This window comes from Megalobrama amblycephala, linkage group LG4 (genome assembly GCF_018812025.1).
Source record: "Megalobrama amblycephala isolate DHTTF-2021 linkage group LG4, ASM1881202v1, whole genome shotgun sequence".
NCBI classification, from domain to species: Eukaryota; Metazoa; Chordata; class Actinopteri; order Cypriniformes; family Xenocyprididae; genus Megalobrama; species Megalobrama amblycephala.
This window is the reverse complement of record NC_063047.1, coordinates 22,000,565-22,022,863: the sequence shown is the minus strand read 5'-3', so window position 1 is coordinate 22,022,863 and position 22,299 is coordinate 22,000,565. Positions and strand designations below refer to the sequence as shown.

The window sequence follows — 22,299 nt, the reverse complement described above, 5'->3', positions numbered from 1 at the left end:
AGGCTTTGGCAGGTCAGACAGAGGAACTGCGTCATTCAGAGACCTTTCGACAGGATTAGTTCATGTTTACAGTAAAGGTTCAAAGTACTAATGTGTTAATCAGGAACACAGCCTTTGTTTTGAGAAGGAGCTTTTTCAGCTGTGAATGTTCTGTATTCATAGTCTGCCATTCATTCTTAGGTCTGAAAACAGCTGTACTATTAAAGCTGAGAAACACGTGAGACACTCGTAATGTTTCAGATCATAATTGATCCAGGGTGTGTCTAGTTTTAATTAAGAGATCATCGGGTCTAATCAGAGCTTAAGCTTTTTGTTTAAACACCCAACTCAACACACACCTTAGCACGTTTATACTCCTCCAGTCCAATGACACAGCAGAAATCAGAGGGGAGGAGCCAGCTGACCGGCAGCTCTAAGACCGATAGGTACTTTCTGAGGATGCTGATGGAGTGAAGAGAGAAGATCTGACAACCTGTAGGAATAGACAGATAAGAAAAAGTTAGCTTAGTACTCAGTTTCCAAACCTTTTGGAATTTTCTAAGGCTTTTACAGTATTTAAGTGATTATTGTTATGGGATGAGGATTTAATCAATTATTTTATAGAGACAATAAGCTGTTTCAATGTTGTGTCTATGGTGTTTTCTACATACTGATTAATTTTATCAAATACAACTGAATATACAATGGCCTGGTTTCACAGACAGGGCTTAGATTAAGCCAGGATTAGGCTTTAGTTTAAACAGGACATTTAAGTAGCTTTTATAAATGCGCCTTAGAAATGCATCTTGAGACAAAACGATGGCACTGACATATTTTGACAAATTTTAAAGCTAGAGCAAGCTCAAACATGCATTTTAGTCTAGGACTGAAACCGGGGGATACTGTAATAGATTAGGAGAAAAACAGATTTGGTAAGGACTCACCTATATATAATAATGTTCAAAAGTTTGGGGTCAGTATAATTTTTGTTTTATGAAGAAATTAATATTTTATTCACAAAGGATTCATTAAATGTATCAAGTGTTTATTTCCAAAAATGCTGCTCTTCTGAACTTTCTGGAATTTAGAAAAAATCTAAAAGCAGCACAACTGTTTCAACATTGATAATAATAAGAAATGTTTCTTGAGCACCAAATCATCATATAAGAATGATTTCTGAAGCATCATGTGACACTGAAGACTGGAGTAATGATGCTGAAAATTCAGCTTTGCCATCACAGGAATACATTTTAAAATATATTAAAATAGAAAACAGTTATTTAAAATTACTCTTACAATATTACGGTTTTACTACATTTTGATCAAACAAATGCTTAAAAAATAAATAAATAAATAAATCTTACAGACCCTAAACTTTTGAAAGGTACACTGTAAAAAAAATCCCAGTAAAATTTACAGTAAAAAACCGGCAGCTGTGGTTGCCAGAACTTTACCGTAAAAAATACAGTAGCAACGTAAAAAAACATCTGTTAAATTTACGGTAAAATAACGTATTTCATGAACTGATATAATGTTAATTTACCAACCTAATGAAGTACTAATATCTGTTTTGTACCTTTATAATACACTGACAGTCACCAAACACAGTGGTGATAAGAGTCACATGATGAATCAAAGTTCATCACAAGCAGCTTTTCCACAAGCTGAGAAGGACAACACTAACATATAGAAGGTGCACACAGTGTCATTCACACACACACTAAACACCATCATGGTAACATGCATGAAATTTTAAAAATGCAATAAACATTAATTTAACAACATTAGATGTAACATAAAACTACATAACTGATTAGAAAAAAATGAGAAAACTAAGAAACAGAGTTATTTCAACGAAAATATATCTAATTTGAAGTGTCACGCAGGGAATTGTGGGAATGTCAATTTACGTTTTTTCACTGTAAATTTTACAATGAATTGTTATTTTTCACTTCCAAAAACTGTGAATTTAACTGTATTTTACCGTAAAATTACATTAAATGTACCGTTAGATCTATTACAGTTATTCACCGTATATAGTACGGACACTTTCTGTAAACCAATTGACAGTTTTTCACCGTAGCATTTTTACAGTCTTTTACTGTTAAAATCACAGTCATTTTTTAAAAGGAATGAACAAGCTTCTTGATGCGGACACAGAGAGACCTCCTAATACTGAGGGTTAATGACAGGGTTGTCAGAAAGAAGATCTGGCTGATTAAAGAAACACTGGGGCCTAGTTGTTAACTGAGGACCTGTTATGTAAAATAAGATTATCCAGAAACAGATGGGAAACACCGGATTAACAGGACTAACCTGTCCTCGGTATGAGCAGACAGACACTGAGAAAGAAATTCAGCTGTAAATTTAAGCTGAATATAATAATGCACACCTGTCAAGTTTATAAAGCAGTCAGAATGAAACCTGGTCACTGATGTAACCTTTTGAAAATACTTTAAAGGGGCCGTATATCATGCAAAATTCACTTTTACTTGGTGTTTGAACATAAATGTGTGTCAGCAGTGCGTGTGACACAACCACCCTACAATGATAAAAATCCACCCACTCTTTAAAAAAAAAAAAAAAAAAAAAAGAATCCCCATAAAACCTCAACAGTGTCGTAGAACAAGCCGCTTTCATTTTCTGAGCAATGTGATGCCGTATTAGCATAGTTTCCGCCCTAAGAGAGTTGTACACTATCTGCCATTATCTCTATGCTGGAGCAGCTGCAGCGACAATAATGTCTATGTAATAGTGAACATAACAGTCTTCATTTACTCCCGACATCTGAGCCGCTGAAGGCGCAGTGGATTAGTTTTATTTTTGAAGGGAATGTGATACAGATCTAATATACACAAGCGATTTCTGTCCTTGCTGTTTATGGTCACAGACATAACCGATTGTATTTGAACTTTGTGTGTTTTTGACATAAACTTGTGTGTATTTGACAGTTTAGGCACAATAAAAATACGTGAAAGAGAAGTTAATTTAATACTTTTGAGACATGCTGTATGACAGCCAGCTCTCTGTGCGTGTGCTTTAGATGTGTGCGCTCAGAAAACAATAAATTAGAAGTTTAAACTGATACAGCTTTAAAGCGGAACTCAGTAAGATTTGCGAAGCTCCCCCTACAGGTTCCTTCAGTGAATCACACTGTCGTAAATACTCCAAGCGCAGCTCTGGACTACACCAGCGCAGTAGTTTTGCAAATACAGTACAAGAAAGAGGAGGTGGGTAATTTGCAAATACAGTACACTCGATGGAGGTGGGTAATTTTTGAAATTGTCTTATAAAGTCATAATATATACATTGTTTTTGAATTACCGTAAAGCATTTTGTCACTCTCGCGTGAACGTGAACATGAGGCGAGATTGTTTCGGGTCGGTGCAGCTCAACTTGCAAGTGCTGTTTTTTGGCGTAGACGTGCCAGAGGGTGTTAGTGCACGACTCAAACACACCACTACAAGTCAATTAACCATCGTAAGGACTTACAAAACTATTTATGAAGGTAAAAAAAGTTACTTAGTTCTGCTTTAAAATGCATGGAAATAATAAACTTTCATGATGAAGAAGAACTGCAATGTCTGTGAACGTGATTCAATCAATCAATCAATCTTTATTTATAAAGCACATTTAAAAACAGCTGATGCTGACCAAAGTGCTGTACATGTCACAAACATAAAATTAATAAAAAGCTAAGGAAAAGCTAAGGAAAAGAGAAATGTTTTCAGGGATGACTTGAATGTGGCAACAGAAGGGGCTAGCCTAATATATAAAGGTAGGCTATTCCATAATTTGGGTCCCACAGCTGCAAAAGCCCGATCACTTTTCACGTTTTTTAAGTCGAGTTCGTGGTACAACAAGTAAGCACTGGTCACATGATCTTAAGGTTCTTGACGGGGAGTGGCGAGAAAGTAAACTGGTCAAGTACGCAGGGGCCAGATTGTTAAGAGCTTTATAGACATAAAGTAAGATTTTAAAATCGACTCTAAATTTGATAGGAAGCCAGTGTAAGGCTGATAAGATGGGAGTAACAGACTCATGCTTGCGCGTCTTAGTGAGAAGTCTAGCTGCTGAATTTTGAACCAACTGTAATCGAGAAAGAGATGATTGGGAGACCCCATAATAAAGAGAATTACAGTAGTCCAGACGTGATATAACAACAGCATGGATCAATGTTTGAAAATCACCTTTAGATAAAAATGATTTTACTTTTGAAAGCTGTCGGAGATGGAAAAAACTAGATTTTACCACAGCACTAATCTGTTTATCGAATTTTAGGTTGTGGTCGAAAAGAACACCCAAATTCCTGGCACAAAGGGTTTCATAAGGAGTGAGAGAGCCACAATCAACATTAACAACACTGTTTTCTGTAGGTCCGAACAAGATTATTTCTGTTTTATTTTCATTTAGATTTAAAAAATTTTTGGAAAGCCAAAGCTTAAGTTCCTTCAGGCAAGACAGAAGTGGTTTTAGGCTGCTTCGATCATTATGTTTTAATGGGAAATAGAGCTGAGTGTCATCAGCATATAAATGAAAAGACACTCCATACTTATTGAAAATAGAGGCAAGTGGAAGCATATATAAAGTAAACAAAACTGGTCCAAGGATTGATCCTTGAGGAACTCCAGAGCTAAGTGGTATGGCAGAGGAGGAGTACTGACCAATGCGAACATTGAACCATCTATTTGTGAGATAAGAGCGGAACCATTGTAAAACAGTGCCACGAATGCCCACAGCTTTCTCAAGTCGCATAAGAAGTATCTCGTGATCCACTAAATCAAAAGCAGAACTAAGATCTAATAAGACTAAAGCCACAGGTCTTCCAGAATCAGTTTCCATAAAAATATCACTTGAAACTCTCAACAAAGCAGATTCAGTACTATGTAATGCTTTAAAACCAGACTGAAATGTTTCCTGTATAGAGTTCATGGTTAAATACATTTGCAGTTGAGTTAATAAATTTTTTTCAATTATCTTAGAAATAAAAGGCAAATTTGAAATAGGACGAAAATTTGAAAAAACAGCAGAATCAAGATTGGGTTTCTTAAGATATGGTGTCACCACAGCATTTTTAAGATCTTTTGGGAAAGACCCAGTTGACAAGCATTTATTGATAAACATTAAGAGACCTGGACCAATAGTATCAATAATTTGTGTGAGAAAAAGGGGTGGGATCACATCCTGGGGACAGATAGTAGGTTTTAATTTACTAACTATATCTATAAGTGAAGCCAAATCCATAGGCTCAAACTCAGACCAGGTCGAAGAGCAAACTGGAACATCATGAAATGTTATCACTGAATTTGAGATCTGAGATCTCAAAACTGTAATCTTGTCAACAAAATATTTCCCAAAATTTTCACAGAGAATTAAAGAAGGCTCTAAAATGGCATGCACAGGAGGGTTTAAAACAGAATTAACAATAGAAAACAGACATTGCGGTTTATGACGATTCTTTGCTACAAGTTCTGAATAATATGTACATTTTGCAGCCTTTGCCGCTTTCTGAAAAGCGTGATAAGAGTCTCTTAAAATTTCGAATGATATCTGTAATTTGTCTTTTTTCCATTTGCGATATAGATGCAGGCAGGTAACATATCTAGCTTCTGCCAGACCACCTTCCGTATTCAAATTACGAAAAAAACGGGACTGTCGTCGCGTCAATTAAGCTTTTTCTGTAAGTTGAATAGAGAAGGTGTAGGACGTAGCGTAAGCGTTCTGAACGGCAAGAGTACACTTTCTTTGTAAGTAGAATACGAAGGTTATCTGATAGATAATTGAATAATAGATAGTTGATAGTAGATATATAGATAGTATAGATAATAGATAATAGATAGTTTCAAGATAATTGAAAATAGGCTCATTTTCCAACTCCCCTAGAGTTAAACAGTTGAGTTTTACCGTTTTCGAATCCATTCAGTCGATCTCCGGGTCTGGCGGTACCACTTTTAGCATAGCTTAGCATAGTTCATTGAATCTGATTAGACCGTTAGCATCCCGCTCAAAAATGACCAAAGGGTTTCAATATTTTTCCTTTTAAAACTTGACCCTTCTGTAGTTACATCATGTACTAAGACTGACGGAAAATGAAAAGTTTATATTCTAGGCCGATATAGCTAGGAACTGTACTCTCATTCTGGCCTAATAATAATGGAACTTTGCTGCCGTACCATCAGTGATTCAAGATTCAAGTTTTAAATAGGAAAAATATCAAAACTCTTTGGTCTAATCAGATTCAATGAACTATGCTAAGCTATGCTAAAAGTGGAACCGCCAGACCCGGAGATCGGCTGAATGGATTCGAAAACGGTAAAACTCAACTGTTTAACTCTAGAGGAGTTGGAAAATGAGCCTATATTCAAAAAAAGTGGAGTGTTCCTTTAAAGCTTGGATGCATCAGGATATTAATTAATATAACTCTGATAGTGTTCATCAGAAAGAAGAAAGTCATATACACCTATAGGATGACTTGAAGGTGAGTAAAGTTTGGGGTAGTTTTCATCTGAAAGTAAACTAATCCTTTAATCACTAGCCTACTGAGGCCAAAGATGACTTCATGTAATTGATAGCATATCGACCCCTAGTGGTTTGAGTCATGAAGTGAACTGACCATTTTATTTGCATAAGTTTTGCACTAATCGATCAGATGTCTTTCATCCTCATTGTTCTTTGCTTTTTGACACAATGTAGACCCAGCAGAACTATGATCTCAGTAATTTCTCCTCTTGAGTGAAAGAAAGGGTTGGTCTAGCTTAGTGGTGGCTTCGGATTCTAGGAAACTGTTTATGGAAGTACACTGGAAATGTTTTCCACAGTGCACTTAATAGAGTGCACCAGTGGGTGGTGTACTTTGCCTAAAAAACATTAGCAGCACTCCCAACAAGGGCATGATTTAAACTTTCAAATCTTACTCTATAGATGATGAATAATAATATATTATTGAACATAATGTAATGAGATTTACCTTTAGGTAGTCGTCCAGCAGAAGCTAGATGACTGTTGTCAAAGACATGAAAGAGAAAAACAAAATATGATTAATGTAACACCAAATTCAAACACACATATACTCCAAAATCATTTTCTTAATGAGCATTTTTGTTTCCTTAAAACATAAATGAACCTGATAAGCATACTTGCTTAAATAAGTAGAAATACTTTTCAGAAAATGCATCTTGAATAAATGTGTATCTTGTCTATACACTTTTCTATACTTAGAATTTTTTTTTTTGTTCTCTTGGGTTCTGTAGTTGATTTCAGATTCAACTTTATTGTCATTATGCAGAGTGCAAGTACAGAGCTAATGAAATGCAGTTAGCATCTAACCAGAAGTGCAAGAATATAGTGTTTTATATACATATAAGTGCAGAGTAAGTGAAGCTATGATCTACAGAATGTACAGTGGAGTTGCTATATACAGTATTAAGCAGAGTATGTACAGAATATAAATAGGAATGCAAATGTAGGGATTATATGCACATTATGAACAGCAGCAATGTAGGGTTATATGTACATTATGAACAGCAGCAATGAAGGATTATATATACATTATGAACAGCAGCAATAAATACAGTTGGATGAGTGAGCAGTGCAGTAAGAGAGCGGGTGCAGGTTAGATTGGTGGTGTGGAGTTCAGAAGTGTCACAGCCTCGGGGAAGAAGCTCTTCCTGAGCCTGCTAGTGAGTTTTGCAAGTCAGTTTCTATTTTTTGTTTAGTGTATCCAGACAATAATAAAACAAATATTTACATATAACAATAGCAATTAAGAACCACCAATTTACCTGTAAAGTACTTTTCACAATGAATATTATTCCAAAACTAAATGAAAATAATTTGATAATAATGGCATTTTTGGAGGTGTCCCCAGACAAACTTCATGGTAATTTGTATTATGCACAGAATAAGTTAACCAGAATACATTTATTTTCATATAGTTTTTGTTTGTTCTGCCACTGATACTGATATTTAGATTTATTTGTCTGCAGTCTTCGGAAGTGTCTGTCTCTTTCTCTCCTATTACACTGTGTGTGTGTTTCTCTTAAGGACACACACACTTCCTGAGGTCTGGGTTTTTCTCAGATTAGAGTGAGCTCTAAATCCATATGCAGTTCTTGGAACTGTCTGGCATGTCCTGGCTCTCCCAGTCACAGCACCTGTGTTGGCCCCGGAGCTCAGCCTGAGATGACCCAGTCCCAGCGCCAACTTCACCACTGTTTCCTCTCTCTCTCTCTCTCTCTCTCTCTCTCTCTCAAACACACATACACACAAATAAATTCATCTACAATAGCATAGAAGAGACAGATGTCTGAGAAGATTGGCTCTGTTTCTTATAACCAAACATTGCTCAATACCTAAACGCTGTTTTTTTCTTACTGCAAACCTTCATGTAAATCATTGCCTCACCCCAGCAGAAAACTTTATCTCCTGTTGTTTTAATGCCTAAATCATCCCTGTTAATGATTTAAGCTTTGATGCCCTTCTGTAGAAAATGGGATTAGGATTCATACAATGTTTGAGGGTATCAGGCAAAGTCCTGCAATTAATTGTTGCAACTTGAACAATAAGCTGTCTGATCCAAGACCAAAGATCTGGTATTCCTCTCCTTCTGAACTGATTCAATGTTTTGCTTCTGTTCTGGAATGTGTGTAATGTGAGCAATTATTTGTTTAGTAATGTATCTAGATACGGTTGAGTGGATATTATATAAAGTAATACAATATTGTGAAATATTATTACAATTAAAATAGAACAATTTAAATGTTCTGTTTTAAAATGTCATTTAATTCTTGTGTTGGCAAAGCTGAATTTTCAGCATCATTACTCTTCTTCAGTGTCACATGGTCCTTCAGATATCATTTTAATATGCTGATTTGGTACTTAAGAAATATTTCTTATTATTATCAATGTTCAAAACAGTTGTGCTGCTTAATATTTTTGTGTCAACCGTGATAACATTATTTTCAGGATTCTTTCACAAAATATAAAGTTAAAAAAGAACAGCGTTTATTTGAAATAGAAATCCTTTTTAACATTATACATTTTTTACTGTCACTTTTGATCAATTTAATGCATCCTTGCTGAATAAAAGTATTAATTTCTTTCATGTTGTTAATCCTACTTCTGGCTGGTTTATCTGGATTGGTAGTAGTCTGGTTGTGGAAGAACAAAAGCAAAATCTAGATGGTAAAGCTTGTTGACTAAAGATATCTTGATGGTTAAGCTAGCTAAGATGCTGGTCTGTTCAGCAGGGTATGTGGGCAATATCAGATCTGCTGTAAACCGTGCATAAATTAAGCATGAATGAAGCTCTTTCCTATTTCATCTGGACAACTAGGAATAATTCAGGTAATGTTTAAATAAGCAACAGTAGGCTGTTTCCTTTTCAATAATGTAACAAGACACATCAAACAGCTGGCCTAACTTCAAAAAGTCTATTCTTGCCTAAGCTATTGTAACTGTTGCTTTACATGGGGGAAAGAGTCATTATTTTCAGAAATGAGTACATTGTGACTATATATATTATTTTTTTTTTAACTTGTGTAAATCTACTTTGGCTAACTGCTAACATCCAGTTGTTGTGGAGTTAAATCTTGCATTATGAAATCAGCACAAAGGTACCTGAGGGTCTTGTAGATGGCAATATGATTGGCATGTCCACTCACACCTCTGCCATCAAATGTCAGCACCTGCAGAAACACACCATAATCAGAGAAAGATAAATGCACTGTTACACACATGTACCACAAGAGGCCTTTAAACAAGTAGTGATAAATAAATTCAGCCAAATACTGGCTGTGAAAGTCATAATAAAAATCATTATGATATAATGATTTCAACATTATAGCCATTATGCATATGTTTGAATTCAGTAGCCTAAATGTAGTCATGGACAAAATTGTTGGTACCCTTGAAAAATATGATCAAAGATGACTAAAAATAAATCTGCATTGTTTATCCTTTTGATCTTTAATTCATGAAATTAGCAAAAATCTAACCTTTCATTGAAGGAAAAGAATTGAAAGTGGGGGTAAAATCACATTATGAAATAAATGTTTTTCTCCAAAACACGTTGGCCACAATTATTGGCACCCCTAGAATTTTTTATGAGTAAAATATCTCTGAAGTATATTTCCATTCATATTTACATTTTCTAGCACATCAGGGTGACTAGGAGCATGAAATTGTCCAGCCATGACTTCCTGTTCCACAGGAATATAAACATGAGGAAACAAAAAGGCCAAATTCCCGTAATCATTCATCACAATGAGTAAAACCAAAGAATATAGTTCTGATGTGCAGCAAAAGATTGTTGAGCTTCACAAAATAGAAAGTGGCTGTAAGAAAATAGCTAAAGCATTGAAAATCCCCATTTCCACCATCAGGGCAATAATTAAGAAGTTCCATTCAACTAAAGATGTACATCCTAATGCACAGTGAGGAGGAGAGTTTGAGTGGACAAAGACTCTCCAAGGATCACAGCTGGAGAATTGCAGAGATTAGTTGAGTCTTGAGTCTCAGAAAGCCTAAAAAAAAAAAAATCAAACAGCACCTACATCCCCACAAGTTGTTCAGGAGGGTTTCAAGAAAAATCCTCTGCTCTCATCCAGAAACAATCTCCAGCATATTCAGTTGTCAGACAAGACTGGAACTTCAAACAGAACCGGCTTCTATGGTCAGATGAAACTAAAACAAGAGCTTTTTGGCAGCAAACCCACCAGATGGGTTTAGTGCACACATGGATAAAAATTACCCCATGTCCACAGTTAAATATACTGCTGGATCTTTAATGTTGTGGGCCTATTTTTCTGCTGGAGGTCCTGAACACCTTGTTCAGATGCATGGTATCATAGATTCTATCAAATACCAATAGATAAAAATCAAAACCTGACTGCTTCTGCTAGAAATCTTATAATCTGCTGTGGTTGGATCATCCATCAGGACAATGGTCCAAAACAAACATCAAAACCAACACAAAAATGAGTCACTGAACTGAAGAGAAGAAGCACCAACATGGAGCTGGAATCTGCAGGATCTGGAGAGATTCTGCATGAACGAATGGTCTCTGAAATCGTCAGGTGTTCTCCAAACTCATCAGGCATTATAGGAGAAAACTCAGAGCTGTTATCTTGGCAAAAGGAGGTTGCAAAAAGAACTGAATAAAAGGGTGCTAATAATTGTGGCCAACATGTTTTGGAGAAAAACATTTATTTCATAATGTGACCCCCCCCCCCCCCCCTTCCTTCAAGGCAAGACAAGGCAATTTTATTTGTATATCACATTTCATACACAATGGTAATTCAAAGTGCTTTACATAAAGAAGAATAATAAAAATAGAACATAAGGAATAGAAATAAAAGTAAAAACAGAGAATTTTGGGTGAATGAGCTAGGAAGTCTTAGGGAGATTTTGTTGTTGTTGTTGTCCGTCTGAGTGGATCTAAACGGATCTATCCATCAGAGCAGATCTGAATGGATCTTCCTCACACGACAGGACTGCTACCTGTTAAGGCACTTCAAACTGATAAACAAAGTTTCAATCTCCCCTTTTGCCAAGACACCTCAAACTGCACCACACAGCCCTAATCCCCCTTCCGGAGATATCTTATCTATGCAAAGCAGTTAAAATTTCCCCTTTGGAAATTTCCCCCTTTGGAAAGTGTCCTGACTGTAATCCAGAGATATCTTAACCATGCACTACAGCTCAAATTTCCCCATGGTTTGTCCCTTTATCCAAATTTACCAAATTTTAACCTAATCACAAATGCTTTCTTCCTAATTCCCCCAGCTCTTTCAACCAGACAGCAATATTTAAAATGCATTAAAAGTCAGAATAACAAGATGATACATAAAAGATATAAAATACATTAAAAATGAAATAAAAACAGGAAAAGGAATAAAAAAAACAAAAAGATAATACGTATAAAATAAAATGCAAACAGTTCGGACATAGCACAGTGCTCAATCAGCAAATGCATAGGTAAAAAGATGTGTTTTGAGTCTGGATTTGAATGTGGCTACTGTTGGAGCACACCTGATCTCTTCTGGAAGCTGGTTCCAGCTGCGGCTGGCGTAACAGCTAAAAGCAGACTCTCCTTGCTTTGAGTGAACCCTTGGTATTTCTAAATGACTTGATCCTGATGATCTGAGTGATCTGTTAGGTTTATATTCTATGAGCATATCTGCAATGTATTGAGGTCCTAGGCCATTGAGTGATTTATAAACAAGTAACAGTACTTTAAAATCAATTCTAAATGCAACTGGAAGCCAGTGCAAGGACCTGAGGACTGGTGTGATGTGTTCATGTTTTCTGGTTCTGCTCAGAATCCTGGCAGCAGCGTTCTATACGAGCTGCAGCTGTCTTATGGTCTTTTTGGGAAGGCCAGTGAGGAGTCCATTACAATAATCCACCCTGCTGGTGATGAAAGCATGAACAAGTTTCTCTAAGCCTTGACTGGAGACAAAGCATCTAATTCTTGCAATATTTTTGAGACGATAATATGCTGATTTAGTTACTGTCTTTACATGGCTACTGAAACTCAGGTCTGACTCCAAAATCACACCAAGATTCCTGACTTGATTTTTAATTGTTTGACCCCTAGAGTGAAGGTACGTGTTCACTTTGAGAACTTCATCTTTGTTTCCAAACGCAATGACTTCAGTTTTGTCTTTGTTTAACTGAAGGAAGTTTAGGCACATCCAATTTTTAATTTCATCAATGCACTGGCACAGGGAGTCAATGGGGCTGTAGTCATTAGGTGATAGGGCTAGGTAAATCTGGGTGTCATCTGAATAGCTGTGATATGCAATTTGGTTCTTTCTCATTATTTGGCTCAGTGGCAGCATATATAGGTTGAACAGGAGGGCTGCGAGTATTGAACCTTGAGGGACTCCGCATGTCATGGATGTCCACTCAGACTTATGGTCACCGATACTCACATAATAACCTCTCCCTTCTAAGTATGACCTGAACCATTTAAGGACCATCCCAGAAAGCCCAACCCAGTTTTCCAGCCTGTCAAGAAGTATGTTGTGATCGACAGTGTCAAATGCAGCACTGAGATCGAGAAGAACCAGCACTGATAATTTACCTGTATCTGTGTTTAGGCGAATATCATTTATTATCTTTATGAGCGCTGTCTCTGTGCTGTGATGCGGTCGGAAACCAGATTGAAAGTTGTCAAAATATCCATTCAAGCTTAAGAACTTGTTCAGCTGATTGAAAACAACTTTTTCAATGATCTTGCCTATGAAAGAAAGATTTGAGATTGGTCTGTAGTTGCTCAATATGGTGTTATCCAGATCGCTCTTTTTCAGGAGGGGCTTAACAACTGCAGTTTTCAGGGATTTTGGAAAAGTCCCAGAGAGAAGTGAGGCGTTTACCACTTCTAGGAGATCTGCTTCTAAACAGTTAAACACGCTTTTGAAAAAAGATGTGGGAAGTGTGTCAAGGGCGCAGGTTGATGTTTTAAGGTGCTGTACTGTTTCTTCCAAAATTTTACCATCAATTGCTTCGAAAACAGAGATAATAGCTACTTTCTGAGGTTGTGATCTGTTTTACCCCAGTGCAGCTCAAGGATGTGCTGATCGCCTTTCCGATATTATTAATTTTCTCAGAGAAGAAGGAAGCAAACTCACAGCATTTGCTGTCTGAGAGCATTTCACTGGGATTCTGACTTGGGGGGTTTGTTAGTCTCTCTACAGTAGCAAAAAGAGTGCAGGTGTTGTTTAAGTTTCTGTTTATAATATTTGAGAAGAAGGTCTGTCTAGCTTTGCCTAGTTCCACATTGAAAGGTTAGATAGTCAATTTTGGCCATGACTGTATTTTAAATAATAACAATATGAGTATTAAGATAAAACTTTACAATAAGGTTCAATTTGCCTGCATTTGTTAATACACTAGCTATCGTGAACTAACAATGAACAATACTTTTAACCTACAGTACCGTTTGTGTTGTTTTTTTTATTTATCAAGGATGCATTAAATTGATCAAAAGTGGCATTTGTAATGTTACAAAAGTTTTCTAATTCAAATAAATGCTGTTCTTTCTACTCATCAAAGAATTCCACAAAAATCTTAGGCAGCACAACTGTTTTCAACATTGATAACAATAAGACATGTTTCTTAAGCACCAAATCAGCATATTAGAATGATTTCTGGAGGATCATGTGACACTGAAGACAGGAGTAATGATGATGACAATTAAGTTTTGCCATCACAGGAATACATTTTATTAGTTATTTTTTCTTTTAAAACCTGAAAAAAAATCTAACCAACCATACATTTTTAATATTTCAAGATCAGTAATAACATTTTTGTGACTCCTGTGCACGTTTTACAATTTGGAGAAAAGATCAGGTGGAACTTTTCCATTGCATCCCACAGAACAGAGTATGCAAGAACTTAAACATGTTTTTTTCCATCTGCATTCTTTCTTCCCACTGAAGAACAGGGTGAAAAGGTGAACACAAGATGAAAAAACAAGCAAAAGAAAAGAACTTGAAAATAAGATGAAACACAAGCCAAAGAAAAGCAGTAATTTGAAAACTCAGCAGTGGACTTGGTGGGAGTTGTTGCCAGAACTGTGTGGAAACGCTTCTATCTGTGCTTCGTCTGCTGTGTCACCAGACGAGGGATTCTGTCTTTGGGAATGGGTGCTTTCCAAGCGGCTGCTGCACATAGTTCGAGCTTGAGTGCCAAGGGTGGAGGAAAATATGGCTGACAAAATAATAGATTGTGGCAGGTATGCAGAATGTTGCCAAACACAATGAGGCGAGTGAGTCAGCTTTCAGAAGAGACTATCGGCATGAGTGAGAAGAAAGTCTAAATGCTGTGAACAGCAGAGAGACAGAATAAAAATGTTTACATGCACGGTTATAGTCGAGCTAAAATGTTTCAAATTTCCTGTCCACAGTGTACATGACACAATGTGAAATTTAATTTTCTAAGTACTAAAAACATCTATTGCATGTCATCTACTGTATGCATCTACAGCTGCAGTTTTGCAACATGCTGGTCGGTCATGCAACATTTTTTTTTTTAAAGACAGATTATTGCTTTACTCCGACTGAAATTGAACTTTAAAGTGCATGCAGACACACTGATATATGTCTACGAGAAGAACAAAAGATAAACATGTCTGCGCACACATATGTAAAACATAAGGAGTCAAAGACCTCTCTTGAATCTCTTAAAGTCACAGCCTGGTACGCACAGCAGTAATGCACATCTGTTTAAACCAGAGGAGTCTATTTGTGTAATACTGCCCACAATCCTTTGCTCCTTGTGAGAGAGCGGTAAAGCACACAAGATGGCCACCACTCTTTTCCCACATGTTTGAAAGCCAAAATCAAATTGGAGTGTAATGTTATAGTTCAACATCAGTATTTCCATTCCCACAGCCACTTCGACTTAAATCAAACATGAAATTAAGGGTGCAGCGGAACCGTGTGCAGATCCACTGGATTCAGCAGCCTGTATTAGTGAGTGAGTGCGCGGTTTAAAGTCACACTGGAGTGTTGGTATAGCTGGCAGTCTGCTAGGAAGGATACCGGCTGATGATTGCATGTACACTTATGGATGATAAGCGATGGAGGTAAACAAAGTCATGTTGCAAGAACATTGTTTTGTTTTCTGGCTTGTTTATGCAAGTCCTCCATGCTTGGATTTCTTTGGGAATTTCATGGCATGTGGGCTGAGAAAGAGGGAGAGTGAAGGACAAAGAAAACATTACACAGAACATGTAAAAAAAAGAGAGGAGGTGAAAGAGGGAAAAATGTTTGTTCTAATCTTGATTTCAATTTTTCTGGAAGTTCTTAGTGTAGACTGATAGATATCTGCATTGGCTTGCCAACAGTGACCCTCGGGAACCACATGTGTCTGCTTCAGCCGAGTTCAGTGGTATTATCGGATATTACAGCATGTGTAATTAGGGATAAATACAGGGGGCCAATGAAAAGCTCGTCTGAGTGAATTAATCTTGCTGATATGGTCTCTCTCAAAGCAACCTCATGAGAAAGACTCAAGCTACCAGATAAGCACATTAAAAAGCTGGAATCTCTCAAAATCTCTGCAGCATAAACTTAGATCAGTGGTTCTGACTCAATTATATGTCCAACACAGTCCCCCTGAAAGATTGCCGAGGCCCCCTAGAGTGTCCCAGCCCAATGATTTAGATGGACTATTTTTGGGATCTGATTGTCACATTACCATTTAAAGCCTCAATTAGGTCTAGGATCAGTGTTTTATGCTGTAGTAAAAACTTTATTTCAACACTGTTATTTAAAGAGGTCTTAAAATATGACAGTTGCTGTCAGAGCCAATGAAATGCTAATTTCCCATCTCTCCCTCGCTGATTATTGTATGTTTATTTATCATATATTTATCTTTTGTTTTGTCCTAGTTCATCTGCAACCTTGTGTTCCCTTATCATCAGTCTCTTTTGCATCTGGTTCGTTCTCAATACATTATTAATAATGACCAAAACCAAACATTAGATATCCTTTGGGAAAATTCTGCAAGAAAGCACACACTTGTTTCCTGTTTTTTGAGATTTTTTAGTGCACTCAACTCTTTCATAGATTTAAAAGGCCTTCACGACTGTACGACTGTCATGTCAAACTGCTCTCCCAACAAGGAATTTCTGAAGGTTTTTTAGGTCATACAAATAAACTCCAGTCTTCTGGATGAGGTGGTCCTGAATAGATATAAATATTCTAGAAGTTTCCTACCAGACTGATGCTGTAGTTTTGGATGTGTTTGAGGATCAGAGAGGAGACCAGTGCAGTGCTCCACTGGACCGCTGGGTCATCTGGAAGCTCTCTGCAAGAGAAGAGGGGAAAAACATAAAAGTGTCATATGGTGATTTCACATACTTTTATTACAAATAAAAAGAAAGAAAATGAGACAGCATGTAGGCAACTAGATTTTTACAAAGTTGTGTGTAAAATTTTGTCTTAAAGGGTTAATTCACCCAAAAATGACATTTCTGTCAATCCAATAAGCTGGATGCCAACCGCCGTAGAAGAAGAAGAAGAAGCAGCGTCACTGTGGATATACACAGACCCGGAAGAGAAGACAATGCTGAATAAAGTCATAGTTTTTGTTATTTTTGGACCAAAATGTATTTTAGATGCTTCAAAAACTTCTAACTAACCCACTGATGTCACATGGACTACTTTGATGATTTTTTTAGTACCTTTCTGGACATGGACAGTGCACCGTACATACATTTTCAATGGAGGGACAGAAAGCTCTCGGACTAAATCTAAAATATCTTAAACTGTGTTCTGAAGATGAACGGAGGTCTTACGGGTGTGGAACGACATGAGGGTGAGTCATTAATGACATAATTTTTGGGTGAACTAACCCTTTAAAGTGCTCTATTTTCATGCAATAATTATATACTTATTAAAAATTTTCTTTAGTACTTCTTAAGATAATCATAAGAACATCTAAGTGTACTCAACTGTGCTATTTTGAGACACCATGACATATGTACTAAAATGTGCTTTTAATATACTATCTATGTATTTAATACCACTTGTAGTACATTTGAACCCATAAGTACATTCTAGAAAACAGAGCACTTTAAGTACATTATAGAAGTGTACTTTTTTTTCACCTAGGCAGACAAATTTGTTGAATAAAGTCATTATTTTTGTTTTGTTTTTGTGCACAAAAAGGATTCTCATTGCTTCATAACATTAAGTTATTATAATTATAATTATTATAATTCTCTTTTTCTTCAAGTAAAAAAAGGAGTTCTGCAAGGATCTATTTTATCTCCTATTATGTTTTCTATTTTTATCAATGATTTAGGTTTTGGAGTAGACTCCGCTAATGTACATCTATATGCCGATGACACAATTATTTATACAGCAGCAGCATCATCTATAAACCAAGCTCTGTTGAATTTACAAAATGCGTTTAATGTTATACAATATTCGTTGACTAAATTAAAATTAGTTTTAAATTCAAAGAAGACAAAATATATGATTTTTAGTCGCACTCAGCTTAAGGATACAGATGTGACAATTTCAACTTTACATGGTACACAAATTGAAAGAGTCCGTTCTTATAAATATTTAGGTATGTGGTTAGATTAAAAATTAGCATTTAATGTCCATATTGATCATTTGCTGAAGAAACTTAAACCAAAATTGGGGTTCCTCTATCATTTAAAAAATTGCTTATTAAGGAAATTGGACTCTGTCTATCATGCAGCGTTGCGTTTTGTATGTGGTGCGGAATCTCATACACATCACTTTATCCTTTATGAATCTCTATCATGGTCCTCTTTACATCATAGGATAAATTTGCTTATGTATATGTTTATTGCCAAGGCACTTCTTGGTAAATTACCATCTTATATTACAAAATGTTTAGCTTTTTATAATAATGGTTATGGTACTAGATTGCAGCTGCATCTTTGAATAAAAGTCCCAAAGGTATCCTCCGAATTTGGAAAGCATGCCTTTTATTTTATGCCCCTAGGGCTTAGAACGACTTACAAAATGTACAAAATTAGAGTTACAAAATGTACTACAAAATGTACTACGACTTACAAAATGTACTACAAAATTAGAGTTAGAATTGCCTCCTTTGAGTACTTTTAAATGTATTTTGTATTCTGTTTTTAAAGAGTCTTGTAAGTGCTTTTCTTGACCTTTGGCCTATTTGATTTGTTGGATTGTTTGTGTTTTTGTTATTTGTATGAAACTATGTGTGCTGCCATTTTGACCAGGTCTCCCTGGAAGAAGAGATTATGATATCTCAATGGGATCTTCCTGGATGAATAAAGGATAAATAAAAAGTTTGAACCATTGTAGTCACGTTGAGTATTTTATCGATGTCTTTAATACTTTTCTGGATCTCAAAAGGTGCAATGTCATTGCTGCCTATGTGTGGATCAGATTCCCTTGGATTTCATCAAAAATGTCTTAATTTGTGTTCCGAAGACAAAAACGGTCTTATGGGTTTGGGACTACATGACGGTGAGTAATTAATGACAGAAATTTCATTTTTGGGTGAACTAACCCTTTAATGCTTGTGAGTGGTTGCATGTGCGTTGCTGTATGTTTGTTAATCCGTTCAGAGTGGTTCAATGTGAGTTGCTATGTGGTTGCTAGGTCATTGGTGGGTGAGGATTTCCTGGGCCAAATCAAAAGAGCCCACCCGCACTTGTCTGTGATATTTTGCTCTCTAGTTATGGCTCGGGGCCCTATGGAAGCCCATTTCCGCCACAAAGTAAAAATTTTTAAAATAATTGTGTGAAAGTAAAAAATAAAGTCACATTTGCGATTGTGAGATATAAAGTAGCACAGCATCAAAGTAAAGTCATATTGGGACAAAATCACAATTACCTATCAATGTGTTTTTTTCCACCAATTTTATCGTCTAGGAGAAAACTTTATGTTAGAGTGATTAGATAAGTAATTTAACACCTATTTCCAATATGCCACATCATTATAAGGGTATCATCCATACTGATAAATGTGCTGTCTGCGACCCAGATGGTGCAGGACAAATTACAAACCAGAGTTTAAGTCTGAGTAACTCTTGACTTAGCAAGCACAACTAATGAGTGGCATTATATACAATTCTAAAGACACAAATGATGGAAGAGGTTTGTATATACTGTACTGTCTATGTACTATGTGTAAGTTTGATTTGGACTGAGCAAAAGGCCTCTATGTGCCAACACACACACAGCTGCAACAAAACAGCGAGGTCCTGGAAGAGCAGGTTCTGGCCCGAGGGCTGCAGTGTTGAGCGAGAGTCTCTCTATCTGATTTACTGCCACAGCCTCACTACCGCTCAGCTTGAATGCATCCCACAGTCCTCTCTGAAGTCTGGGATCAAAGGTCACCCGGGCTTTTCCCTCTCATTCATCTGTAACTACAGCTCAGGGAAAACAAGGGCCATGCATCAATCTCTCTCTTTCTTTTTGTTCTCTTTCTCACACACACAACTTTCACTTGAACACCCCACATAGCTGCCGTGTGATGTATTGGGGTCAGAAGAAGCTCCACCCACTGCGGACAATCACTTCTTCCAGCAATCACTCTTGCTATGTGTTACTCCTAGACACCTTTATCGAACATCAAACATTAGAACAGCAAAAGGAAAGATAAAGAGAACAACTGAGTAAGAAGAGTATAGAGTCAGGATCGAGAGACAGAAGCTCCAAAACATAGTGAGCTGCCTACCTAGACAGTATTTTAAGTCATTGTAGGTTTGCTTGAGATGTGAAGGCTGTTCCAAAAGGTCTGTCTAAGACAACTCCCCCCCCCCCCCCTCTTTTTTCAAAATTCAAAGGCAGCATCACATATACCTTTTATGGAGACTGGAAATGGCATTGATGTATGGTTTTTAGGATAGGACATTATTTGGCCGAGATACAACTTTTTGAAAATCTGGAATCTGAGGGTACAAAAAAATCAAAATATTGAGAAAATCACCTTAGCAATGTATATCCACTCACAAAAATAAATTTTTGATATATTTATGGTAGGAAATTTACAAAATATCTTCATAGAACATGATCTTTACTTAATATCCTAATTATTTTTGGCATAAAAGAAAAATCGATAATTTTGTGGTCCAGGGTCACTTATATAGTTTGGGGTTGGTAAGATTGTTTAGTGTTTTAATAATGTGAAATATTATTAGAATATAAAATAAAGTAGTTTTCTATTTTAATATATTTTAAAATGTTTAAATTATTATTCCTGTGATAGCAAAGCTGTATTTTCATTACTCCACTTCTCTGTGTCACATGATCATTCAGAAGTCATTCTAATATGCCTTTGGTGCTCAAGTTGTACTGTTTATTATTTTAGAAACTGTGATACAATTTTTAGGATTCTTTGATGAAAAGAAAGTTCAAAAGAACAGCATTTATTTGAAATAGAAATCTTTTGTAACAACTTAAGAGTCTTACTGACCCTAAACTTTTGAACAGTAGTAAATATATATTGTCAATAGCTTAAAGCAAGAGAAACATTTTCAGAGTTGAAAAAGTTTATACATGATTTCTGACAGGCAGGAAGGCAAACAAAATCGCTGGAGGACTCTGTATCAACACTGATTCAATGGCCAGATATTGGATATGGCAGGGCAAAGCGGACTGTGATTGGCGGAGAGGATCAGGCTGGCAGCGCGTACCAGTTGGCACTGAATGTGTTAAAGACAGCCGGCAGCAAAATCCCAGCTCAAGGTCAGGGGGTAAGATGAGAAGAGGGGAGTGAGAGTCAGAGTGAGGGAGAGACAGATAAAGAGAGAGAGAAACAGAGCGAGTTGAATTGAGGCTACCTCCCTCTCTTGACAATGGAGCTTGACAGTTGTTTCTGTTCTTTTGTGATGGATCTGCACACAAATCAAATGCTGGTCAGGGTCACAAGGTCGGTTTTGGAGGATACCCTATCAGAGGAGGGGTGGGTGCGAGGTGAAATGTAGAAAATGGGGTGACTAGAAAATTGGGCAGTAGCAGTTAGGATAAGATGAACGAGAGGATGGACAGATCTGATGTACAAAGACACTGAGTAGGTACTCATAAGATAATGTAAGAGATGGGACTTGACTTTAGAAAAAAAGAGATATGAATTCCAAGACTTCTACAATTCCATCTTTCTACATATCTCAAAAAAAAAAGAAAAAAAAAAGAAAAAAAAAAAGATTTTATCCAAATATTATGAATCAATGTCTTATGATTTATTCTGCAGCACAGCTGAAGCAAAGCAAAGGCAGCACTGTTTTGATATTCATCAAACATTCTGGTTAGGGTTAGTTCACCCAAAAATGTAAATAATGTCATTTATTACTCACCCTCATGTCGTTCTACACCCGTCCTTCGTTCATCTTCGGAACACAAATTAAGTTATTTTTGATTAAATACAATGGCTCAGTGAGGCCTCTATTGCCACTGAACTTCAAGATCCATAAAGGTACTCAAAACATATTTAAAACAGTTCATGTGAGTTCAGTGGTTCTATCTTAATATTATGAAGCGACGAGAATATTTTTGTGCACCAAAAAACAAAAACAAAATAACGACTTTTCAACAATATCCTGTGATGGCCAATTTCAAAACACTGCTTTGAATCTTTTGTTTCGAATCAGTGATTCAGAGCGCCAAAGTCACGTGATTTCAGCCGTTTGGCAGTTTGACACACGATCCGAACGACTGATTTGAAACAAAAGATTTTGTTTTTTTGGTGGCATTTCTGTCTATAGAGGCCTCACGGAGCCATTGGATTTCATAAAAAATATCTTAATTTGTGTTCCGAAGATGAACGAAGGTCTTACAGCGGTAGAACTACA

General features: G+C 36.6%; 1 protein-coding gene across 1 annotated transcript in view; it reads right to left on the bottom strand.

Annotated features, from left to right (window-relative positions):
* pigl (phosphatidylinositol glycan anchor biosynthesis, class L) overlaps window positions 1-22,299 on the bottom strand; it is a 35,518-nt gene that overhangs the window by 1,285 nt on the left and 11,934 nt on the right. The window contains exons 3-6 of the mRNA XM_048188315.1: window positions 16,707-16,797; window positions 9,598-9,665; window positions 6,947-6,978; window positions 339-472 (exon numbers count right to left, since the gene is read on the bottom strand). Of these exons, the coding sequence (XP_048044272.1) occupies window positions 339-472; window positions 6,947-6,978; window positions 9,598-9,665; window positions 16,707-16,797 (325 nt within the window). The remainder of the gene's footprint in view (window positions 1-338; window positions 473-6,946; window positions 6,979-9,597; window positions 9,666-16,706; window positions 16,798-22,299) is intronic.